At 48.2% G+C, this 24,387-nt stretch overlaps 1 protein-coding gene across 4 annotated transcripts in view; it reads right to left on the bottom strand.

Annotated features, from left to right (window-relative positions):
* Positions 1 to 24,387, bottom strand: part of LOC132825901 (ral guanine nucleotide dissociation stimulator-like) — a 191,023-nt gene that overhangs the window by 4,484 nt on the left and 162,152 nt on the right. For 3 of the 4 annotated variants that reach the window (XM_060841522.1, XM_060841521.1, XM_060841520.1), the window contains exons 4-16: positions 23,960 to 24,031; positions 23,296 to 23,489; positions 21,829 to 21,950; positions 19,451 to 19,666; positions 17,330 to 17,433; positions 14,141 to 14,225; positions 8,973 to 9,050; positions 7,607 to 7,693; positions 6,682 to 6,714; positions 4,288 to 4,409; positions 3,210 to 3,305; positions 1,590 to 1,788; positions 553 to 798 (exon numbers count right to left, since the gene is read on the bottom strand). In XM_060841522.1, coding sequence (XP_060697505.1) covers positions 553 to 798; positions 1,590 to 1,788; positions 3,210 to 3,305; positions 4,288 to 4,409; positions 6,682 to 6,714; positions 7,607 to 7,693; positions 8,973 to 9,050; positions 14,141 to 14,225; positions 17,330 to 17,433; positions 19,451 to 19,666; positions 21,829 to 21,950; positions 23,296 to 23,489; positions 23,960 to 24,031 — 1,654 coding nt within the window. The remainder of the gene's footprint in view (positions 1 to 552; positions 799 to 1,589; positions 1,789 to 3,209; positions 3,306 to 4,287; positions 4,410 to 6,681; positions 6,715 to 7,606; positions 7,694 to 8,972; positions 9,051 to 14,140; positions 14,226 to 17,329; positions 17,434 to 19,450; positions 19,667 to 21,828; positions 21,951 to 23,295; positions 23,490 to 23,959; positions 24,032 to 24,387) is intronic. The other variant, XM_060841523.1, reaches the window with a different exon arrangement.

The raw sequence follows: 24,387 nt of genomic DNA, 5'->3' as shown, positions 1-24,387 counted from the left end.
ATACAGAGGCACACACACACACACACAGGCACACAGATACATAAACGTACAGGCAGGCACACACACACAAACAGACCACATGAGCACGCACACAGACTACAGATACACACACACAGGGGCACCTACAGACACACAGGTGTGCGCACACAGACATACACATACATGCCAACATACATCACAGGGGCACACACAGAGGCACTCTCACAGACACATGCGCACGCACAGAATCCCACCCTCACATGAGGAGATGGTTGAATAGTTGCAGTGTTTCTGGACTAGTCATCCCAGCAGGCTCACGCTGTGAGGAACACGAACTGAAATCCCAACATGGCAATTCATGAAAGCACCCCCATCCCCCAGCAAGAAGCCCAGCTCCCAGCCCCATTCCCCAGCAAGAAGCCCAGCTCCCAGCCCCATTCCCCATCAAGAAGCCCAGCTCCCAGCCCCATTCCCCAGCAAGAAGCCCAGCTCCCAGCCCCATCCCACATCAGCTGCTCTGCCATTAAATACTAGAGGAGAGCTCTGGGCCCTGAGCACGGACAGGACACTCACCAAGATGCTCTTGTACATGTTCCCATTGTCAACGTCCAGGCTGACCCGGATGATACAGCAGTCGTCCACCTGCTGGTTATAAAGTGGCAGAGATAGTGTGGAGTAGCTGGATATTCCCGAGACAGAGCGTTTGTGTGTTCTGGAGCACGTTATAGGAGTGGAGGAGACCGAGGATGAGGATGCACTGCTTGACCCTGAGCCGATTCCGGATGTGTCCAATGAGGACAGCGACGTTGATTCCCAGAACTAAAAGAAAATTTTTAAAAAATAATAAAGTTTGCCTCGGGGACAAACAGGTAGTGAGCTCGGCCGGTCTGCCTTGCCTTGGAACACAGTCCCGTGCTGGCACTGTTGCTGTCCAAGGGTCAGTACAAAGGGGGTTACAAGGGAACTAAATAAGGTGATCAACCTATTGGTCAGGGCTTTACAGTGAACCTTAACCTTGCCACTGGTATCCCTGTGGGTTTACTGGTGTTAACCAAAACCCAACGTTGGTCAACACCAATAAGTCAATTCCAAACAAGTTATTTTTATTTATTTCATGTGCGTGTGTTTTGCCCCAATGGTGTAACGCAAACACTGTTGTCCCACAGGAGGTCCATGAGGGAACTATCTCCAGAACGGGCAAACCAATTACTGGTCGGATCTTGAACAGGAGAAGGGCTGTTGAGGTTGGCATTTTCTGTTTAGTCAGTAAGGGCGCCAAGGGTTGTGAGGATCACCAGATTGGCCATGATCCCACTGAACGGATACGATGGGCTGAATGGCCTTACTCTTGCTCCTACATCTTATGGTCTTAAGGAGACGGAACAAACAGCAGACAGGACAGCACTTGAAGCCACCAATGAGGGCAGGTGTCTTTGAGCCCACACGTACGGGCCTTTCTGTGCCAGTCTAAACAGTGCGGTGTTTAAACCTTACAACAACAGGGCGAGGCCACTGCTTTATGCTCAGCCTTCCCCAGCACCTACACCGGGCCTCGGAATCAGGGGTCGGGATTTCACCGTTTGGATGCAACACACAACCGCCTCCCTAACCTTCTTCTCCTGGGAATCTGGCGATTCCGAGATGAAGCTGACATTGATTTCTTCCGCGTCGGAGTTGCTGGAGCCAGCTGAGGTAACGCTAACTGAGTCTGCCGTGTCCCCACCACCCAGATACGGTCCGTACTTCAGCTGCTCACAAGATCGAGACTGGGCGCCTGGGCTCGGAGTGTCCGCCGTCGGGGTTTGCCTGCTGTTGGTGTCAACGAGAAGGAAACAGCAAGGAATTAGATCGGTCGGTACACCCGTCTCCAAAAGCCTCATCCTTACTGAAATGAGGAGCCCTACCGAGGAGCAGTCGGTACTTTGTGTGATATTGTGAAGCTGTGAATCAGTCTTTTCCCAATTTCCATTTTAATGCATATATAAAATGCTGACTCACTTCCCACCGAAGTACCACAACGTATTCTACAGCTAGGAAGTAACAAATCCCCACTGTCTGAGGGTGTAGAGGTGCATGGATCATTGATGGGTGGAGAGAGCTGTCAATAAAACAGACAGTATCCTCAGCTTTATTAACAGGGGCACAGGGTCCAAGATTAAGGGAGTTATGATGGATTTGTTTAAGACACGAGTTAGTCTTCAGCTGGAGTACTGTGTCCAGCATTAGGCTCCACATTACAGCAAAGATGTGAACACAGTGGGGAGGAGGGTCATAAGATTTGTGGGCGGCACGGTGGCACAGTGGTTAGCACTGCTGCCTCACAGCGCCAGAGACCTGGGTTCAATTCCCGCCTCAGGCGACTGTCTGTGTGGAGTTTGCACATTCTCCCCGTGTCTGCGTGGGTTTCCTCCGGGTGCTCCGGTTTCTTCCCACGATCCAAAGATGTGCGGGTCAGGTGAATTGGCCATGCTAAATTGCCCGTAGTGTTAGGTGAAGGGGTAAGTGTAGGGGTATGGGTGGGTTGCGCTTCGGCGTGGACTGGTTGGGCTGAAGGGCCCGTTTCCACACTGTAGGTAATCTAAAGATGGGACGAGAAACTTTAATTCGGAGGATAGATTGGAGGAAGTTTTCCGAGGAGAGAAGGCCAACAGGAAATCTGACAGAAGCTTCTAAAATCACCGATGTCCTGGATAGAGGAGACGGGAAGAAACGGTTCCCACTCGTTACAAAAGCGGCCAATCTGATGTGAGAGACAACAGCAAGGAGTTAGGGTCTGCATGGAAATATCCCAGAGGCAGGTTCAACTGAGGCACTGAATGATTATTTGAACAGGTGCAAGTGTTCAGGGGAAATGGCAGGAGACTGGCGCTTAGCCAGAGTGCTCACATTAACCTTGCTCTGTGTGCACACCACGTTACATCGACATGTTTTTGTTCCTGTTCCTTTTATGAACGGGAGCAGCTTCTCCCTACCTACTCTGTCAAATCCCCTCTCGGCCCTCTTCCACCCCGGTAAAACTGTCCCTATGGCTTCAATCTATCCAGTAACTTTCTAAAGGGATTGGATAAAAATGGGAGGGAGTTGGGGGGGTGGAGTTGCTGGGCTGTGGGGGAAAAAGAGATAGGAGCGTGGGCTAACAGAATAGCTCTTCTGAAGAGCAAACACAGGCCCGATGGGCTGAAGGGCCTTCTTATGTCAGTAATGAAGTCACCCCAGCGAACGGCACTCACTCGGTCCATCGCTTGATAATGCCAGAGTTCTTTTTTGCTTTCAGAGTGTTGCTTGCTGACTCAGCCAGAGGCTCAATTTCACACGAGAGGTTGTAACTGGAACGAGAAAAATGAGAAAGTCGTTATAATTCCTGAGTGGGGCAGCTCAGAAACCAGCGAGCTTCATCCATCTGGTAATCTTATTCAGCCGATCCTCACAAAACCCCCTCGCCCAAATACTAGGGACACACTGAGGGAAACATGCATCGGTCTAGGAAAGTATGAGACCAATGTCACAGGTCAGGCACCCTTTACTGAGACCCAGCAACAACAGAGGAGGCCATTCAGCCCCTCGAACCTGCTCTGCCATTCACTTTTAACCCAGGCTGCTCCATAGGTCTGTCTCCGTACCCATTCGAGACCCTGCTGTTCCGATCTAGAACGGTTTGCCGGAGGAGGGCAGGTCTGTAGCACTGCGTGTGTCGTCCAGAGGCCGGTTTGAAGTGGCTGCCTCAAATCTTTCCTGAGGCACGACCCGTTGGCAAAGGAGGAGAGACTGGGCTCAGGGGAACCTTCCCAGGACATTCCTCTTTGAGGTGGCAATGACCATTGGGTCACACAGAGTGCCTCTCCAACATGGGAGAACAATCAGCACAAAGGGAAGTGATGGCTTGGAGGTATTATCTCTGGACTGTTAACCTAGAGACAGAGGTCGTGTTCTGGGACCAGAGTTCAAATTCCACCTGAGCATTTGGTTGAATTCAAATTTAAATTTTTAAAAAATTGAATTAATAATCTAATGATGACCATGAGTCGATTGCTATGAAAGCTGATCTGGATCACTAATGCCCTTTAGGGAAGAAAACTGCCATCTTTATATGGTCTGGCCTACATGTGACTCCGGGCCCACAGCAACATGGTTGACTCGTTAATTGCCCTCTGGGGCTGGTGTACTATCTTGGCCGGGTCAGTCCCATCCAGAACAGAGGGACAGCGGTGTGTTCATCAGCTGACCCTCTCGGTTCTTCCCTCTCAGGGGTTGGGGGACATCGAAACCAGCACAAACCAACCCCTCCCCTTTGCCTGAGCGGTCCCTCACCTTTCAGCTTCGGTCAGTTGCTCGATATTTCGAAACCACTCCACAAACCGATGGTCCGGGGTGAAGGAGTAATTGTTGCAGGCGGACTGCAGCAACTTAATCTGGGCGATCACTTCAAACTCCTGCCAAAAAAAAGACACACGTCCATTTAAGGTCGAGGCAGATAGATCCCCGACCAGTCGGGGAATCAAGGATTAAAGGGAGAGGGCAGGAAAGTGGACAAGAGGACAATCAGACTGGCCACTGAATGGCGGAGGCAGGCTCGAGGGGCCGAATGGCCTCCTCCTGTTCCGGGAGGTCTTTATCCACCGAGCCCATGAACATTCAACCCCCGAGTGCAGGGGGGTGCTGAGGAAATGGCAGCATGGGCACCTTCAACAGTAACTCTCAAAAGGAGACCGAGGAGATAGTGAAGGGGAAAGATTCACGGGAGAAAGGTGGTGGGGAGAGCTGGAACAGAAGCAGTCAGTCAGGTCCTCTGCACTCATCCTTACAAAGCCGGAGACTGACTCCTAACCAGTGACACGAGGTGGGGGGTTGGAGTGTGGCATTCTCCATAGCCTTTCCGAATGGAGTTGTGTTGATTTGATCTTCCCTCCTATCCCCAACCTCCGGTGTATTCTCTCAGTCTCCAGGCCTCTGTGTAGAACTGCTCTGATCTCAGCTTTTAACATCCCATTTTAAGCTCAGGGACTGCTCTATGATGACAGAGTTCCCTTAGGCCCTGTTCCGCTTGTGGGCAGTTTGGAGGGCCAGCAAGAAGGGGTGACCTTATAGAGGTTTACAAAATTATGAGGGGCATGGATAGGATAAATAGGCAAAGTCTTTTCCCTGGGATCAGGGAGTCCAGAACTAGAGGGCATAGGTTTAGGGTGAGAGGGGAAAGATATAAAAGAGACCTAAGGGGCAACATTTTCACGCAGAGGGTTGTATGCGTATGGAATACGCTGCCAGAGGATGTGGTGGAGGCTGGTACAATTACAACATTTAAGAGGCATCAGGATGGGTATATGAATAGGAAGGGTTTGGAGGGATATGGGCCAACTGCTGGCAGGTGGGACTCGATTGGGTTGGGATATCTGGTCAGCATGGACGGGTTGGACCGAAGGGTCTGTTTCCATGCTGTACGTCGCTGTGACTCTATGACTTTAAGAGACCGTGAGATGACAGCTCTGCTGGGTGTCGTCTTGCCTCAGTGTCCATGACGGGAGTGGTCAGTGTGAGTTAGTAATATGACTACCTCATTCATAACCTGTACAATCTGCACTGAATATGACCAAACAGGTTAGGTACAGGAGGAGGCCATTTGGCTCCTCGGGCCTGCACCAAATCATAGAACAATTACAGCACAGAAGGATGCCATTCGGCCTATCCTGTCAGTGTCAGCCCTCTAAGAAAGCCATTCATTCAATCCCACTCCTCTACCTTTTCCCCACAGCCTTGCAATTTTTTGTTTTGGTTTTCAGATCATTTTCCTGTTGCTTTTTGGAAAAGTTGATCCTGACTCCGCCACACTCTCACTCCAGATCCTAACCTCTCGCTGAGTGATAATGTGTTGCCTCTGTCGCAAACGCTTCTTTTGCCAGTTACTTGAAATTGGGCTCCTTCTGGCTCTCAGTCCTTCCCCCAAATGGGAACAGTTGCTCCCTCTCTGGGGGCCGATCCCTCAGGACTTTGGAAGATCTCTCACAAATCTCTTCTCAACCTTCTCTTCTCCTGCACCCAACCTCTCCACATAACGGCAACTCCTCAGAGTCACGGAGATGAACAGCACGGAATCAGACCCTTCAGTCCAACTCGTCCATGCCAACCAGATATCCTCAATTAATCTAGTCCCATTTGCCAGCAGTTGGCCCATATCCCTCTAAACCCTTCCTATTCATATACCCATCCAGATGCCTTTTAAATGCTGTAATTGTACCAGCCTCCACCACTTCCTCTGGCAGCTCATCCTGTACACACACCACCCTCTGTGTGAAAAAGTTGCTCCTTAGGTCTTTTTTTATATCTGTCCCCTCTCACCCTAAACCTATGCCCTCTAGTTCTGGACTCCCCCACCCCAGGAAAAAGACCTTGTCTATTTACCCTATCCATGCCCCTCATGATTTTATAAACCTCTATAAAGGTCATCCCTCAGCCTCCAACACTCCAGGGAAAACACTCCCAACCAATCCAGCCTCTCCCTATAGCTCAAACCTCTTAAACCATTTCCTTGTGAATCTTTTCTGCACCCGAGCTAAAGTCTTCACCTCCTTCCTAAAGTGTATTGCTCAGGGCTGGACACAAGACCTCCAGTCGGGCCTGAAGCAGTGTTTTATACAGGGTTAATATTTTGACGAATGGAGTATTTGGAACTGAGTGCTTAACGATGAAACAGGCTGTTAAATCACATACCTTTCTCCTTTTCTCGAAGTTGATCAAGCCTCCCTGTGAATTAGAAAACAAACAGTTTAATCCAAGGTCCACTACAACCGTGTGTGTGTGTGTGTGTGTGTGTGTGTGCGTGTGCGTGTGCGTGTGTGTGTGTGAGAGAGAGAGTTTGGATTGTGTGTGTATGTGAGAGAGAGATTGGATTGTGTGTGTTTGTGTGAGACAGTGAGAGATTGTAGTGTGTCTGTGTGTGCGCGTGTGTACGTCTGTTAGAGAGAGAAGGAGAAATTGGATTGTGTGTGTGTGTGTGTGTGTGTGCGCGCGCGCATGTTTCATGTCCCCAACCTCTCTCTCTTTCTCTGGCTACATGTGCGCTCTGGCAGCTCACGTGTACAACCACGTTTTGTTTGTCAATCTGAAGGGTATGTGGCGGCTATCCAGCTTTGGAAGTCCTCACAGGTCAGCCCAATGCTGTCTACACCCAACATTTGAACAAGCCACCTGCTCAACTGGGTGCTTCTGACCCAGGCCCTGCCACTGATGGTGAACAACGGGAATGTGGAAAGGAGTGCGGGGATTTGGAGGGTGATGGGGCTGCAGCCAAAGGTTGGATTGGGAGCAGGAGCTGGGAATCAGCAGCATGTGAAAACAGGCCTGTATTTCTGACCTACCATGAGTCAGCCTGACAGTAACCATCTAAAATGGATCTGTCTAAAAATGATTGTTTATGATATATTCCGAATGATTGCTTCAGAGTTTTCTATAGGATGGTTAATCAGAGGCATTGATCCATTTAAAAATCAACAGTTAGAATCTTCTTTACATCAGTTCAGGAAGAACACACGGACTGTTTATACTAGAATGTCACACACAATGCTTGTAATTGTTTGTTATTCAAACTAAAACCTTTACTTGGAAGAATATTCCCGATGGCTCTTTTTCCACTTACGTCCAAATGATCTTTCACCGCGGTGTCCAACATGACCAGGTCAGTGAGGAAGGTCCCCAGGTATGGGATCGTACCCTGCATGACACCCTAAGGAACACAAACAGTCAATGTTAAAAGAACAAGTTTTAAGAACAGCTTCTTCCCTGCTGTTTTCAGACACTCATATTAGAGTTAATCTCTCTCTGCACCTTCCCTGCAGCTGTAACATCATATTCTGTTCTATTACCGTTATCTAAAGTCAGAAGTCACATGACACCAGGTTATAGTCCAACAGGTTTATTTGAAATCACAGGCTTTCACAGCACGCCCCTTCGTCAGTTCACCTGATGAAGGAGCAGGGGAGAATCTGACTGAGAATCAAGAATCTTCAAGTCAACAAAGCATTGCTTTGCTTCACACCTGGCGAATGAGCACGTAGACACAGAACAGCAAGAGGTCACTGTGGTGAAATCTCCAGGAATACATCCAACTAGAGTTAGACCATAAGGACATAGGAGTGGAAGTAAGACCATTTGGCCCATTGAGTCTACTCCACCATTCAATCATGGCTGATCGGCACTTCAACGCCACTGACCCGCACTCTCCCCCTAGCCCTTAATTCGTGGCAAGATCAAGAAGTTATCAATCTCTGCCTGGAAGACATTTAATATCCCGGCCTCCACTGTGCTCCGCGGCAATGAATTCCACAGGCCCACCACTCTCTGGCTGAAGAAGTGTCTTCTCATTTCCGTTCTAAATTGACCCCTTCTAATTCTAAGGCTGTGTCCACGGGTCCTGGTATCCACACCTGACGGAAACAACCTCCCAGCGTCCACCCTTTCTAAGCCATGCATTATCTTGTAGGTTTCTATTAGATCTTCCCTCAACCTTCTAAACTCTAATGAATACAATGACTGAATCCTCAGCCGGTCATTGTAAGTTGACATCTTCCCAGAGTGCTGATCTCTCTTCCGTGTTAAATTCATTCAGAGTGTGGGAATCACTGGCTGGGCCAGCATTTATTGTCCACTCCTTATTTTCCAGAGGACAGCTCAGAGTCCGCCATATTGTTGGGAATCTGGAGTCACGTGTACGCCAGACCAGGGGAAGAATGGCAGTTTCCTTACCCCAAAGGCACTAGTGAACCAGATGGATTTTTCAGACAATCAACTGCACTTTCATGGTCATCATTAGTCTATTAATTCCAGATTTTTAATTGAACCCAAATTCCACCATCTGCTGTGGCAGGGTTTGAACCTGGGTCCCCAGATCATTAGCAGGAGTTTTCTGGATTAATAGTCTGGCGATAACACCACCAGGCCTCCCCTTAAATATATGAAAATGTGTTTGTCACAATATTTTCTTGGGATCTCAAAAGCTGACCTACCATTTCCTTTTGCTGCTGTTGTCGTTTCTGAGCTCTTTTCGGGTTGATATCGAGCGTGGCGAACTTCGACGTTCCTTCCTACAGGTGAAATAAGAAGTGGGAGTCAGACACAGGAAGAATCTCAGGATTGGAACAACACTTTTTCACACAGAGGGTGGTGCGTGTATGGAATGAGCTGCCAGAGGAAGTGGTGGGGGCTGGTACAATTGCAGCACTGAAAAGGCACCTGGATGGGAATATGAATAGGAAGGGTTTAGAGGGATATGGGCCAAATGCTGGCAAATGGGACTAGATTAGGTTGGGATATCTGGTCGGGATGGAGGAGTTGGACTGAAGGGTCTGTTTCCATGCTGTACAGTTCTGTGACACTCTGTATGTTGTTGTATGAAGCTGCCGCATGAGCCAGTTACTAAACCAGACCTTTCCTCCAGGTGGCAGCACAATGACATTTTGACCTGGGATGTCAACAAAGGAAGTCCATCTATCCGTTACCACAGCAACGGTGATAGGACAAACTTGCATTTACGTAACGCCTTCCACCACCTCTGTGTGGCCCCAAAACACTTCACTGCTGAGGCTTGGAGTGTGGTCAGTGTCATGACGTTGGAAATGCTACACCCAGTTTGGCACAGCAACCTCCCAGGAGCAGCCATGTAATAATGACCCACCTGTTTCTGGGTTGCCAGTGGAGGGCTAATTGTTGATCAGGATTCTGGGGAAGAGCTGACAACACTGTCCCGCCAACCCCCTCCCCTCCCAATTTCCTCAAAATGGTGCCCAACACAAGAGGCAAACAGGACCTAATGCATTCTGCGGGGGGGGAAGCTTCTGACAGTGCAGCATATCTTCATGCAGGTCAGCCTAGAGAGTGTCCTCAGCTCTCTGGAGTGCGACTGCAAACTCATAAGCTTTCAACTTGAAGAGGGGCGCCTTACTCACTCACTCAACACACAAATTAGGGATGGGCCATTCTGCCCTGCAGGCCTTACCTATCCATTCAATAAGATCATGACTGATCCGACTGTAACCCCAAACCCACCTAGCCCCAATAAATTACATGAACATAAAGATTAGGAGCATGAGTAACAGCCTGGGGAGAAATGTTTTCACATCAGGCACATGCACATATTCCTCCTGGCCGGGGGAGGTTCTATTTACAAGGTAGCCAGGTTTTCAGTTTAGGTTTGTACCCATCCTGGCTGCCTTGATGCATGCTGGGATATGGTCCCACAAGATTGCCTGCTTTCCCGATACCTGGGTTGACTATGTTCCACGGGTCAGCCAAGGCCTGGAGTCTGCGTGAAAGGTCTGAAGGGGAGGCAGGGCAGCCCGGTCTGACCTGGTCAGAAACCTCTTCCCACCGTTACCCGCACTGACCCGAAAACAAACGCGACACAATTCCCGAAGAGCCTTTGAGAAGCCTCTGAATAGCCAATGGCCAGAGGGGTCAGACCAGCCTCAGGGGTCAGACTGCACTGAGCTCGAAATCAATCACAAGCATAATCCGTCAATGTCCTCGCTCGTCCTGATCTCTGTAACGTTGCATTCACATCACCCCCAACCCTACAACTCTCCGGGATCGCCGCACTGCTCCAATTCTTGTCTCATCTCACGTTTAACTGGTCCACCATTGCCAGATAATCCTTTACTCCCAGAAGGTTCCCTTCATTCTTCCACCTCCCTCTCATTTTTTAAAAGATATTCTTTTAAAAACCTGAACACTTCAACTAAGCTCTTGACCCCGAATCCCGTTCCCTCCTTACAGGACTCACTAACTCTTCGATAATTCTCCTACATTATGCCACGGGACATTTTCCGACAGTAATGCCACTACGAAAATACAAGATGTTGTGGTTGCTAATAGCCCTGGGCTGGGAATGAGGAAGAATTGGAGCAGGTTTTCTGTTTCCGATTGTCCCCCAGTGGTCCTCCTGGGAAGGATGTTTGGTTGACAATATTTGAATACACAAAGACAAATTTCTTCAGTCAGAGGGTTGTGAATCCTTGGGATTCTCCAACCCTGTGCAGTGAGGATATAGGAGAGGTTAACAGGTATGCAGGAACCAAGAGTGTTAAGAGATAAGGGGGGATAGTGTGAGTGGCTGCTGTTAAGGTGTAAGGTTAACCACAACCTTGTTTAATGACAGAGCAGGTCTAAGAGGCCACTTAGTCTCTCCTCCCTCCTATTTCCTAACTTCAGACTGTGAGTGTCAGGGGCAGGTGGTCCTCTGACTAAAAAGGCATGAGAATGGAGTCTGAACCAGGCCTTAGCTGACACGTGTACACACACATGCAAAACATGTGCGCACACAAAACACACGCACACACAAGTACACTTACACACATTCAAACACACACAACCCACCCCCCACCCTGGATCCTAAAGAGTGACACCACAGTAGGAGGCCACTGGGCCCATCACACCTGTCCAATTCTATCCCATGCTCAAGTTATTTATCCTTGAAACCCTGAAAACACAGAGCCTTTTGGCAATGATAGTCATGACCGGGGCAGCAGATGGATGGGGACACCACCCCCCGTCGAAGACACCCACTCTCCTGACATGGAACTGTTTCGTTGATCCTTCATTCAACCGTGGAACCTCTTCCCTAACAGCACTGACTGTCCCTACCCCACAGGGACTGTGCTGTTCAACGAGAACATCTAGCTTCACCTTCTCCAGGATAATTACTGATAGGCCTAGCCAGCAACACCTACATCCCACGCCCAACTAAGAAAAGACAACCATGGAATAGATACATCAGTGAAAACCATTCGACCCATCCTGTCTTTACTGTCTCTCTTCAAGAGAAACTCAGCTAGTCCCACTTCCTCACATTTTCCCAGTCACCTCTTTCTTAATCAGATAATTACATAATTCCCTTTGGAACACCTCGACTGGGTCAGTCTCCACCACAGTCTCAGGAAGTGCATTCCAGATCCCAACCACTCACTGCGTAAGAAAGTCCGATGTAATCTCAGCCGGTGACGGGAATCAAACTCACACTGTTGGCGTCACTCTGCATGGTCAGCTGATCGGCCAATGGAGCTAACTGCACTGCGGAAGCTCTGCCCTAAGCCGAGGCGTGGCGACGGCTTGGCTTCGCTGTCTCTCGGTGACAGAGGACCCCTCTGACCCTTTGAAACCCATCAGGCCTTTCCTCATGTCGTGTCTGGTGGCTCTGCCAATCACCTCAGATCGCTGTCCTCTCATTCTCTGCCCTTTGGCCAATCAGGATCAAGTTTCTCTCCATCTACTTGGTCCAGACGCTCAGGATTTCGAATGCCACAACCAAATCTCCTCTCAGCTGGAGAACTGTCCCAGTCTCTCCAGTCCATGATACCATAGAGTTCCCTCAGTCTGGGGAACGTTCCTGTGCGTTTTTCTGTCGATGTTCTGCCTTTGTGTGTGATCAGAGATGAAGGAGTGAAGGTGAATCACACGCATGGCCGTGCCTGGAACCACTAACTCCCTTCCTTGTTTCCTGTTCCTGTCCCAACCCCTGCCTTGTGATGCTGTACCCCTCCTGGCCCTTCAGCAATGTGTGATGTCTGAACAAGCAACTCTTTTGTCCACCACGTACCCAACCATTTGGAGATTGGAGCAACAACTGTGACCTCCACTGACCTTGCAGACTTGCTAGAAGCTGAGTTAACCGAGCGATGAGGCTCATGTGGTGGTGGGTGAGTTTGGGGAGTAGAGGGGAGAGTGTTCAATCAATCGCTTTAAAATAAAGCGGGTCATGCTGTAAACAGCTCCCTGCCTGAGTCACTAGGGACTGGCTGGGAAGTCTTCACCGTTTGCAGTAAAAAGCCCCATCTCTGAGCCTGCCCTTGATAATCAGCCAATTGGCTGGGCAGCTTTCTGACAGCAAGCTTGGAGAGAGTTAGAGAGAATGAGAGAGTGAGAGAGACAGAGAGCAAGGGAGAGTGAGAGAGAGAGAGCAAGACAGAGTTATTGAGTGAGACAGAGATAGTCAGAAAGAGAGAGCAAGAGAGTGAGAGAGAGAGAGAGAGACAGCGCAAGGGAGAGTGAGAGAGCGAGACAGAGCTCGTGAGAGAGAGAGAGAGAGCGAGAGAGTGAAAGACAGACAGAGAGACAGAGAGAGAAAAAAAGGGAGAGAGAGTGAGAGAGACTGAGTGAGAGAGAGAGTGAGAGTGAGAGAGAGACATAGCAAGGGGGATATATATATATATATCTGAGAGAGAGAGAGAGAGAGATGCCTGCAAGAGGCATGTCTGAAAAACATCGCTGTTTAAATACTTTAGTGTATGACCACATCCTGCCATCTGGTCTCTACTCTACCTTCAAACAGCATGAAAACACTGACCAGAACGCTGCTTCCAAGAAATCGAGTGACTGTAACCTTCATTCCTCACCACATCACAGCTCTTATGCAACATTTTCAAAGCAGCCACTCGGTACCATCAGGCTTTCAGCAAACTTGTTTTTTCATTAAAGCACCACTAATGTCCCAAATACTTTGACTCTTCTTTGGTAAGGTTGTTAAAGGCCAGAGTTTAACATTAAGGGGCCATAATTTGTAAATAAGTGGTGGCGCCCTTTTAATATTAAGACAAGGAAACACTGTGTTTCTCTCCGGAGTGAGATTCTTTGGTACTCTCTTCCTCAAAAGACAGTAGTTGCAGAGTGCAGAATCTTTAAATATTTTTAAGGCAGAGATAGATTCTTGATGACCAAGGGAATGGAAGATTACCGGAGGATGTGCAGCAGTGTGGAGTTAAGGTTAAAAGCGAATCAGCCATGGTGTTATTGAATGGTAAAGCATTGCTCAAAGGGCTGAGTGGCCTACTGTTGTTCCTTGCTGGTTTGTTTATAAACTAATTTTATACCAAAGACCATCCCTTCTGCTGCCAGTATCCTATCGAGTTCAACCACAACAGCTTGGCGGTGTGTGTGTGTGTGTGTGTATGTATGTCAGGGTTTGGGGAGTGTGGGTGCATGTCTGTGGGTGCCTGTGGGTGTGGGTGTGTGTCTGTGTGTGGGCGTGTGTGTGTGGATGTCAGGGTTTGGGGAGTGTGGGTGCCTGTGGGTGTGGGTGTGTGTGTCTATACGCTCCCACATGTGGTCTGTGGTCCCTGGAGTGAAAGTGACCAGCTAACCCCAGCCCCTGCACTGGTCTGAAAGTCTTGCGGTGGGCTCTTACCTTGATGAGGAGTTCACGGCTCAAGGAGTGGTTGTTGTCATCAGAGAAGATTTCTGATAATTCCTGGAAAATCCGGAAGTTCTCTCTGCGTAATTTCAACCAAAGGCACAAATGTTAGGGAAATAAAAAAGGCAATTCTCTCCAGAAAAACAATAACAGTAGTACGTCTACCTATACTCACGGAAACATAAATTATCAGAATGGACCAAACCCTTATTCCAGGATGAAGACTTGAATACTTACAAGGACAGGCCTTGTCCACTGTACAGTTAGGTTGAGCAACTACAGAAACTAAAAAAATGGAAAATGCATCCTTGCCCATTACTAGAGCACTGCATGTAACACACATAATGGATTCCAGATTACATATATATTTTGAAAAGATTCCCTACAGTATGGAAACAGACCCTTTGGTCCAACCCTCTGAAGAGTAACCCACCCAGACCCATTCACTACATTTACCCCTGACTAATGTACCTAACACCATGGGCAATTTAGCAAGGCCAATTCACCTGACCTGCACATCTTTTGGATTGTGGGAGGAAACTGGAGCACCCAGAGTAAACCTACGCAGACACGGGGAGAATGTGCAAACTCCACACAGACAGTCGCCCGAGGCTGGGATCGAACCTGGGACCCTGGCACTGTGAGGCAGCAGTGCAAACCACTGAGCCACCGTGCCCCCTCCCCCATATTAATGATTATCAATCCAAGGAAACTGTGTGTGTACAAATTCCTGCATTCCACTAACAAATTTAGATCTCTGGCTTCTTCACCAGTTAACAGAGTTTTGTATTGAATGTGTAGGGATTAAACGGCCTTCCCTTATTGCACTGAGCTTTAGTGAACAGGAGCCAAACAAATGGGGCCTCAAACAGCACAGTTGGCAAACACATGGCTTGTGTTGGAGAGAGTCAGACTCAGGGGGACGATCTCAGCATTGATTCTTAGTCCGAAAACACCACAATTAGGCAACCAGCAGGGGCCTTAGTTCCCACGCAACATGGGAGAGTCAAAACCTGACCAGAATTCCCAGCATCCGGATACCACAGTATAATCACGTGTGCGATAGACTCTCTTTGAATGCATTAAACCTTAAACTGACAGTTTATCTAGACCCTTTCTGTGAAAAAGGATCATCAAAAGACCCCCGAGTATTGCGGCTATGAATGAATCATCAAAGCCCCAAGGATGGTCTAGTATTTAAAGACAGCAATTGGTTAGCATTGGGCCTGGCAGGTCAGAGGATGCTATCCTTCCCCTCAGACACCAGCTGGGTGCCACAACTGGATACTGCACTCTCAGGCTCTGGGTAGGACTCGATTGTAACCAGGAACCAAGATGAGGGTTAGCTGGGGAGTTACGTTCACACGGGAAGAATGCTCACTCATCCAAAGAACGAAAGGAGACAAAAGACAACAAAAGCCTGCATTTACATAGCACCTTTAAAGGTACAGCAATATCTCAGGCACCTTCACGGTAACGTTATTGACAGAGCAGTCGACACCAAGTCTCATGAAGATCTATTAGGGCAGATGGCTAAATGTTTAACCTAAGATAGATTTTACGTTGATAGAGCAGGGAAACAGATCCTTCAGTCCAATCAGTCCATGCTAACCATAATTCCAAACTAAACGAGTCCCACTCGTGCCTGCTCCTGACCCTTATTCCTCTAATCCTTTCCTTTTCATTGCCTTGTCAAAGTGTCTTTTAAATGTTCTAACTGCGCCCCCGTCCAGCACTTCCTCATAAAGTTCAATCCACACGTGAATCATTCTCTGTGTAAAACATTTGACCCTCATGTCTTTTTTAAATCTCTCTCCTGTCACCTTGAAAAATGCCTCCCTAGTCTTGAAATCCCTCAACCCCAGGAAAAGACAACTACCATTAAACTTATCAATACCCCTCATGATTTTATAAACTTCCAGGAGGTCACCCCTCAATCTCCTACCCTCCAGTGAAAGAAGTCACAGCTTATCCAGTCTTTTCTTGTAACTCAAACTTTTCACACTCGGCGATGTCCTGGTAAATGTCTTATGAACTCTCTCAAGCTTTAATAACTTCCTTCCTATAACAGGGCGACTGGAAAGAAGTAGAAGGGTTTAGGAAGTGGTTTCCAGAGCTTAGGGGCCAAAACATCGATGACGCAGCAGAGATTGAAATCAGGGATTCACAAAGAGACAGAAAGCTCAGGAGGTTTCAGAGAGATGTAGAGCTGTGGGGTGGACAGCAGGCATTGTGGAGTTAGGGAGGGTGAGGCCATGGGCAGACGTGATTGTAAATCGAGACACTGCCCAGTTAGGATGTGGGTCAGTGACAACAGGGATAACGGGTACAAGTTGGGATAGGGGCAACAGATTTCTCAAAAAGTTCGATTTTATCGAGGGTGGAAACCCAAGGCAGCAATGAAATAGTCAGGCTGTGTGTTTTTATGCTTTCATGGGATGGGCTCTTCACGCATGTTCCTTGAACAGAACGGCTGGTTAAACCATTTCAGAGGTTGGCTAAGAGTTATTCCCATTGTCGTGGGTCTGGAGTCACATATGGGTGACACGGTGGCACAGTGGTTAGCACTGCTGCCTCACAGCGCCAGAGACCCGGGTTCAATTCCCGACTCAGGCGACTGACTGTGTGGAGTTTGCACATTCTCCCCGTGTCTGCGTGGGTTTCCTCCGGGTGCTCTGGTTTCCTCCCACAGTCCAAAGATGTGCAAGTCAGGTGAGTTGGCCATGCTAAATTGCCCGTAGTGTTAGGTAAGGGGTAAATGTCGGGGTCTGGGTGGGTTGTGCTTCGGTGGGTCGGTGTGGACTTGTTGGGCCGAAGGGCCTGTTTCCACACTGTAAGTAATCTAATGTAAGGCAGGACTGGTTCAGAATGGCAGATTTCCTTCTGCAAGGATATTGGTGGGTCAGATTAGTTTCAAAACCAATGATAGTTTTGTGTTCACCATGACTGAGATTAATTTTCAATGCCACGTCGATTTTTACTTTCTTAATTAAATTTCATGGTGAGATCTGAATCCCTGAACAGTCGCCCCAGAGACATTATCATGACACCACCATCTCAGACTGTGAGCGTGGCTTTCAGCAGCATATCCCTATTAAAAGTGCATCTTAGGACAACCATCAGCATTTTCCAAAATGAAGAACAAACACAAATAAAACGAGGAAAACTGTCTCACACTCTTACCTGGACACTTCATCCCAACTTTTCTTCAGCCTGTGAACGGAGTTGCATTGCAAGGCAGAAAGAATAGCGCGGAGTGAGGAGAAATTTTTGAAGATTCGGCATTCCTGCAATAGAGACAAAGCCAGCTGATGGGGAGCAAGGTTTTAAACTCAATTTAAAAAAAAAATGTGTTGATGGGATGTGGGCACCAGTGAGAGCCAAGCCCAGAGTTTACTGCACCTTCCCTAATACCTCAGCGGGCTGTTTAGAGTCAACCCCATTGCTGTGGGTCTGGAGTCACATGTGGGTAAGATGGCAGATTTCCTTCTGAAAGGATATTGGTGGATCAGATGGGCTTCGAAACAATTAATGGTAGCTTTCTGCTCACAATGATTGAGATCAACTTTCAATTCCACATGGCTTTTCTTCTCATCATTAAATGAATGCAAGTCCTCCCAATAGAGGATTTCGGTCCATGAACGTAGCCTCTAAATAGCTACCCCAGAGACTTCACACAAAGGCTCAGTAGTTCGCACTGCTGCCTCACGGCGCCAGGGACCCGGGTTCAATTCCAGCCTCGGGTGACTGTCTGTGTGGAGTTTGCACATTCTCCCCGTGTCTGCGTGGGTTTCCTCCCCCAGACCAAAGATGCGCAGATTAAAGGTTGATTGACCACAGGGAATGCAGAGTTACAGGGATAGAGGCTGGGACTGGGTCGGCTGCTGCTCTTCAGAAGGTTGGTGTGGACTTGATGGGCTGAATGGCCTGCTTCCATGCTGTAGGCATTCTAGGACAGTAGAGAACTAGATGGGGGTTATTTCGACAATAGTTTCCATTATTTATTCCGAATTCACATTTTCACCATCTTCCGTCATAGAATCATATCGCATAAAAGCTGACCCTTCAGTCACGCAGGCTCATGATCAAAGCCATGTCTGCAGAACATTAGCCTGAGGTTCGAGATCATTAATCCAGTGATAATATCGTGTCATATGGTTTTTCCAAGGAGCATCTTTTACTTAAATCTTCCATCCCAGTATTACCCAGCTGCTCACCAAATACAGTCCCCTGTAGGATTGACCATCCTTCAGAACTATCCCAGAGTCCTCAGGAATCAAAAGTTAATCTCCTGGACATTTGAGTAAACCCCTGGATGAAAGTCACTGGGCATCTTAAAAACAAATGGCTCTCTTTTCTCACTTTCTCTGTTGCTTACTCCTTGTAGAAATAATCAGAGATCGGGGAAAGGGTGCCAAGGTGGTTGGAACGGTGAGCATTTTACTTTCTGATTCGCCTGAAGCAAGACAGTGCTTCATGATGACAGACACGCCTGACAGCCAATCGGGTGGGAGGCCAGTAGTCACGTGATGAAATCTCCCGGAATATACTTGACCAGAGTTAGCAACCCACCAGCCTCCTGGTGTTTGACCACTGCCTTATGTGAGGAAGCCCCATTGACACCTTTGTGGTTTTCCCTCCTTGGTAACCCAACCAACAACAACAACAACAACTGATATTTACGGAGCCCCCCACCCCAGATCTCACAGTGCTTCATAAGGGCTTTGTAAAGCAAAATGTAACACTCAGTCACACAGGATATGTTGGGCCACATGAGCAGACACCCGGTCAGAGGGCTAGGTTTTGAAGGAGCAGTTTACAGGAGAAAAGGGAGATATAGAAATGGTTAAGTCATCACAGTTCCAGAGGACACTCTGACTGTTCCCTCATTAGAGAGATTCAGTGTGTTAGCCACGGGAAATGTAGGGTAGGGGAATGGGTCTTGGGTGGGATGCTCCTCAGAGGGTCAGTTTGGACCTGTTGGGCCGAATGGCCTGTTTCCACACTGTAGGGATTCAATGAAATTCTATGAAGACAGCTGGGGCTGGATTAACCTGAGAATCAGTGCACATCAAGCAAGGGGGGAAAGGTTGAGAGGGACAGTCTTTCATGGTAAGTCCAGCTGGTGTGGGAATTGAACCCATGCTGTATATATAGTGACAGAGGTTTAGGGCAGGCTGGATTCCCAAATGTCGGGGTTAGTGACGGAAAGCATTCTACATCTTACCCTCCCAAGATTAATTAAGCCTCAGCCCCTCAGTCAGCGCTTCCTCATTGAGTAGGTCCAACTCCAGACTGACTTACCCTGGCCACCTCAATCCACCTCTCAATGATCTTAGCTCTCTGCTGGGATTTCAGGGTCTTGTCACTCAGACAGGTAGCGATGACACAGTTTGTGACTCTGTTAAACTGCGTGACCGTCGCACGGATTGTGGGCGCCAGATGTTCCTTCCCCTTCTTGTCTCTCTGGGACCAGATGCTTCCTAGGCAGTGATACGGAACCACTTTCTTGAACAACTCCTGTAATACAGAGATCCAATGTCACCATGGACATCCTCGTAACACAGATACATCAGAGAAACCTGTTTATATTTAGGAAAGACGTTGTGAAACTTGAAAGGGTTCAGAAAAGATTAACAAGGATGTTGCCAGGGTTGGAGGATTTGAGCTACAGGGAGAGACTGAACAGGCTGGGGCTGTTTTCCCTGGAGCGTCAGAGGCTGAGGGGTGACCGTTGTAGAGGTTTATAAAATCATGAGTGACATGGATAGGGTAAATGGACAAGGTCTTCTCCTCAGGATGGTGGAGTGCAGATCTAGAGGGCATGGGTATAGGGTGAGAGGGAAATATTTAAAAGGGACCTAAGGAGCAACTTTTTCACACAGAGGGTGGTACGTGTATGGAATGAGCTGCCAGAGGAAGTGATGGAGGCTGGTACAATTGCAACATTTAAAAGGCATCTGGATGGGATTATGAATAGGAAGGGTTTTGAGGGATATGGGCCAGGTGCTGGCAAATGGGACTAGATTGGGTTGGGATATCTGGTCGGCATGGATGGGTGAGACCGAAGGGTCTGTTCTCGTGCAGTTTGTCTCTATGACTATGACAGTCTCAACACACAGGGGCATCACTGGCTAGGCCAGGGTGTACCAGCTCTCCCTGGCTATACTTGAGGTGGTGCTGGAGAGCAGCATTCTCTCTAATTTTCTTTCAGGCTTTACCTCCACTGTGTAGGAGCAATGTCTGGAACCAGGAGTTAATTAGTGTGCTAATGCGAATGGCTGTACATGGAGCCTTGACGTGGCTGCACACACTGCTCAGCGCACAGGGAATGTTGGACAGCTCCATGTTTAAGCCACTGCTGCTCCAAGGAGTGGAGCCACTCTGCATCCATTCTGTGGCTGGGGAAGGGAATTCCAGGACTCTGACCCGGCGACTATGAAGGAACATCTGACGTATTGCCGAAGTTGGGACCATGGAGGAAGGGGGGAGGGGTAGTGTTTCCTGTGTATCTGCTGCCCTCGACCTTCTACCTGGTAGTGATAGTGGGTTCAAAGGGGCCTGGGCAAATGGGAGGCCATCAGTGGTATTATCGCTGGACTGTTCATCCAGTGACCCAGATAACATTCTGGGAGCCCGTGTTCAAATCCCACCGCGGCAGATGACAGAATTTGAATTCAATAAATAGCTGGAATTAAGGATCTAATGATGACCATAAATCCATTGTTGGAAAAACCCATCCAGTTCACTAATGTCCTTTAGGGAAGGAAACTGCCATCCTTACCTGGTCTGGTCTACACGTGACTCCAGACCCACAGCAACATGGTTGACTCTTAACTGCCCTCTGGGCAATTAGGGACAGACAATAAATGCTGGCCCAGCCAGTGACACCCTCATTATGTGAATGAATTTTTAAAAAAGTCTTGCAATGCATCTTGTAGAAGGTACACACTGCTGCTCCAGAGCCTCGGTAGTACAGGGAGTGAATGACAAAGGTGCTTTGGCCTGAATGCGGTTGAGATCTCGCGTATTTTCTAGCTGCACCCATCCACACAAACTGAGCGTATTCCATCACTGTCAGTACTGTGTTCCACAAACTAATTTGTTTGATTAATGTTACGATGAAACAAGAGCATTCTGACCCTAAAGGAGAGCAGGCTAGAGGGGTGAATGGCCTTTCCTTGTTCCTCTGATCCAATGTAAAAAGATCAAATCTATGTCCCAGTGTAAAGCCTACTGCACCTCATCACAAATGTGGCTCGGGAGACCATCCTTGTAAAATAAAGTGGACATCTTGCAGGGTTTGTTCAGATAGCTCCCGGTGGGCAAAAGCCCCACATGGGAAGCTCCAGGTCAGGAAGTCTACCTCGTGTCTTCCAGCACACAGTGGAGTCACAGAGTGAAAATATTCACTCAGGAAAAGCACTGGGGGTTTCCTCTGTAGAAAGTTGTTGCTGCGGAAACCAACCAGAACCGAACTTAAACCATGGGGCGGAAAATAACAGTACTGCCGAGAGCTCGGTCGTTAAGATAATGGAAACACAATGTGACCAGAACACATCGAACACGGAGGATAAGAAGCCCTTCTGAGGGCGCAGGAAGGAAGTGCTGGTTCGTTATCACATCCGATCGTTCATGTGTTTTTGCAATAGAATAATTCTGAAGTGTGATGGGTTACTCACCGCATCCATTAATGTAAACTGCTCGGCCACCACACTCGCAACGAAGGAGAGGAAATCGGGCTTTTCTTCTTCAAATCCATTCTCCTCCACCAATGTGTAGGTGCAGTTACTGTGATCAGGTGCTGGAAAGACACAACCAATGGGGTTAACTCACATTACAATGACCCCTTTTACACAAACACACACATTACAATAACTCCCCACACAAACATATAAATTACAATTACCCATTTTACACACACATTATAATAACTCCCTACACACACACATTACAATAACTCCTGACACAAACATATAAATTACAATTGTCCCTTTTATACACACATTACAATAACTCCCTACATAATGACCCCTTTCTGGACGGACACACACACACACACACACACACACACACACACATACACATTACAATTACCCCTTTTACACTCACACCCCTTTCTGGACACACACATGCATGTTATAACTACCCATTTCTCTTATACACATAGTAAGAGACACACAAACACACACACAAACTCTCTCTTTCTCTCTCTCTCTCTCTCTCTCTCTCTCTGTTTGGCTATTCCTCACTCCTTCTTGAAGATACTCTTTAAAACCATAAAACTATAATAAGTAGCCAAATTGTGTTTGATGGTGCTATTTCTGGGATGTGTCACTCTGTTACAATTGCTATGTAAGTGCAAATTGTAAGTGGTTGGGGTGACATTGCAATCTACAAAGCTAGAAACACAGAGTGTGACCAAGTGTGGATATACTGCGTATTAACTTTCTGAAACAGAGTGTTACTGGTAGGCCATTATAACAACAGAAGGGACTTGTTTACACTCGCACTGGTGAAGACAAAGGCTTGTAAATTTGTCGATTTTTTTGTTTCATTCCCCCCTTTACCCTGTATTAGTAACTTTGCTGGTCTTCTTCAAACCAGCAGCCATGGGATCCCTCCCTTCCGCCTGAGCAGACAGACAGGGCTGGGCTTTAAGGTCGCTCCCCCCAGCAGGGCAGCACTCCCTCGGAGCAGGACCAGAAGGTCACTAACCCTGGAGCAGAACTTGAACTCAGAACCTTGTGGATCGCAGGGGAACGTGCTGCAGCAGGAGTCAGTGTGGGTTGTGTTGGGGGCTGGGAAGAGGGGGAGGTGTCTGTGTGTGTCTCTGTGTGCCTGTGTCTCTGTATGTGTGTATGTATGTGTGCCTGTGTGTGTGTTTCTGGGCATGTGTCTGTGTCTCTGTACACATGTGTGTGTGCCTGTGTGTCTGTATGTGTGTGTGTGTGTTTGTGTGTATGTGCATGTCTCTGCATGTGTGTGTGTATATATAAGCATGTGCGTGTGTGTGCGCCTATGTGTCTGTGTGTATGTGCTTGTCTCTGCTTTTGTGTGTGTGTGTGTGTGTGTGTGTGTGTGTATATATACACATGTGCGTGCGCGTGTGTGTGTTGGGGTGGGGGGCTGGGTCAGGGCTGACATACCATCCTGATCGGGCTCTGCTCCCTTGTGCCTTTGGAAGGTGCCGAGCAGGGTTTGGGCACGACGCTGCAGGTCTGACTCAGGGAACATCTGACGGATGTAGGCGTGGAGATGCTTCAAGCAGGAGTAATCCGGTGGCTTCCTGAAATCTTCCGAATACTGATCCAGCCAGGCACCCAGGATCGATGAAATGGTTCTGAAAGAAAGAAGGGGAGAGAGGCTGATAAACACTCGGCAATGTTTGACAAGAAACGCGACTGTCAGATCTCCTCTTCAGAGCTGAGAGACCGTACAGATCACACGGATCTATGTGGGGACAGAGCTCACACACACACACACACACACACACACACACACACACACACACACACACACACACACACCAACTAGAGGAAGACCTGGCAATATCTCCTTTCTGCCCCAGTGATGGTCAAAGCCCAATTTCCAAAAAAGGTTGATTAGGTCCAAACAGTTTCCAGGGTCACTGCCTGCTCCCCCTGCCACAGTGACAATGAGTGGAAGCTACCATCACCAAGGAAGGTGAAGCAGCCTTCCTGTGAAAAATGATCCCAATTTGGAGGCACTGTCCCTTTAAGAGTGTGGCGACTCAACCTTGTGGGTATCAGTGCATCCCCAGGCCCAGCAGCAGCACGAAGGAGCCCTTACTTTTTCAATTCCAGCCTGTCGTCTGGCGTAAGCTTGGATACATCTCCATTCATTTGGTGCAAGTTTCCATATCTGTAAGGTACGAGAGAAGGTGGAACAATGAGAGAAATGGGTTCCAGAGAAATGGGTGTAGGCCATTCAGCTCACGAATCACGCCACCATTGAGCTATATCCTACTGTCCATCTACTTTGATGTTTTCCTGCACTATCCCCACATCCCTCGATCTCTGTAGAAATCTACTGATCTCCATCTTGAACCCACTCAATGACTGAGGCTGTACCATCCTCTGGGCTAAAGATTCAACATCCTCTGAGTGAGGAAATTCCACCTCATCTCAGTCCTATACTGCCAACCCGTTATTCTGAGACTGCTCTGTTTCCGGAATGTTCCGGCCTGGGGTAACATCCTTCCTGTTGTAAGGAGTTGT

The sequence above is a fragment of the Hemiscyllium ocellatum genome, chromosome 21 (assembly GCF_020745735.1).
Source record: "Hemiscyllium ocellatum isolate sHemOce1 chromosome 21, sHemOce1.pat.X.cur, whole genome shotgun sequence".
NCBI classification, from domain to species: domain Eukaryota; kingdom Metazoa; phylum Chordata; class Chondrichthyes; order Orectolobiformes; family Hemiscylliidae; genus Hemiscyllium; species Hemiscyllium ocellatum.
This window is presented reverse-complemented; position numbering and strand designations above follow the sequence as displayed.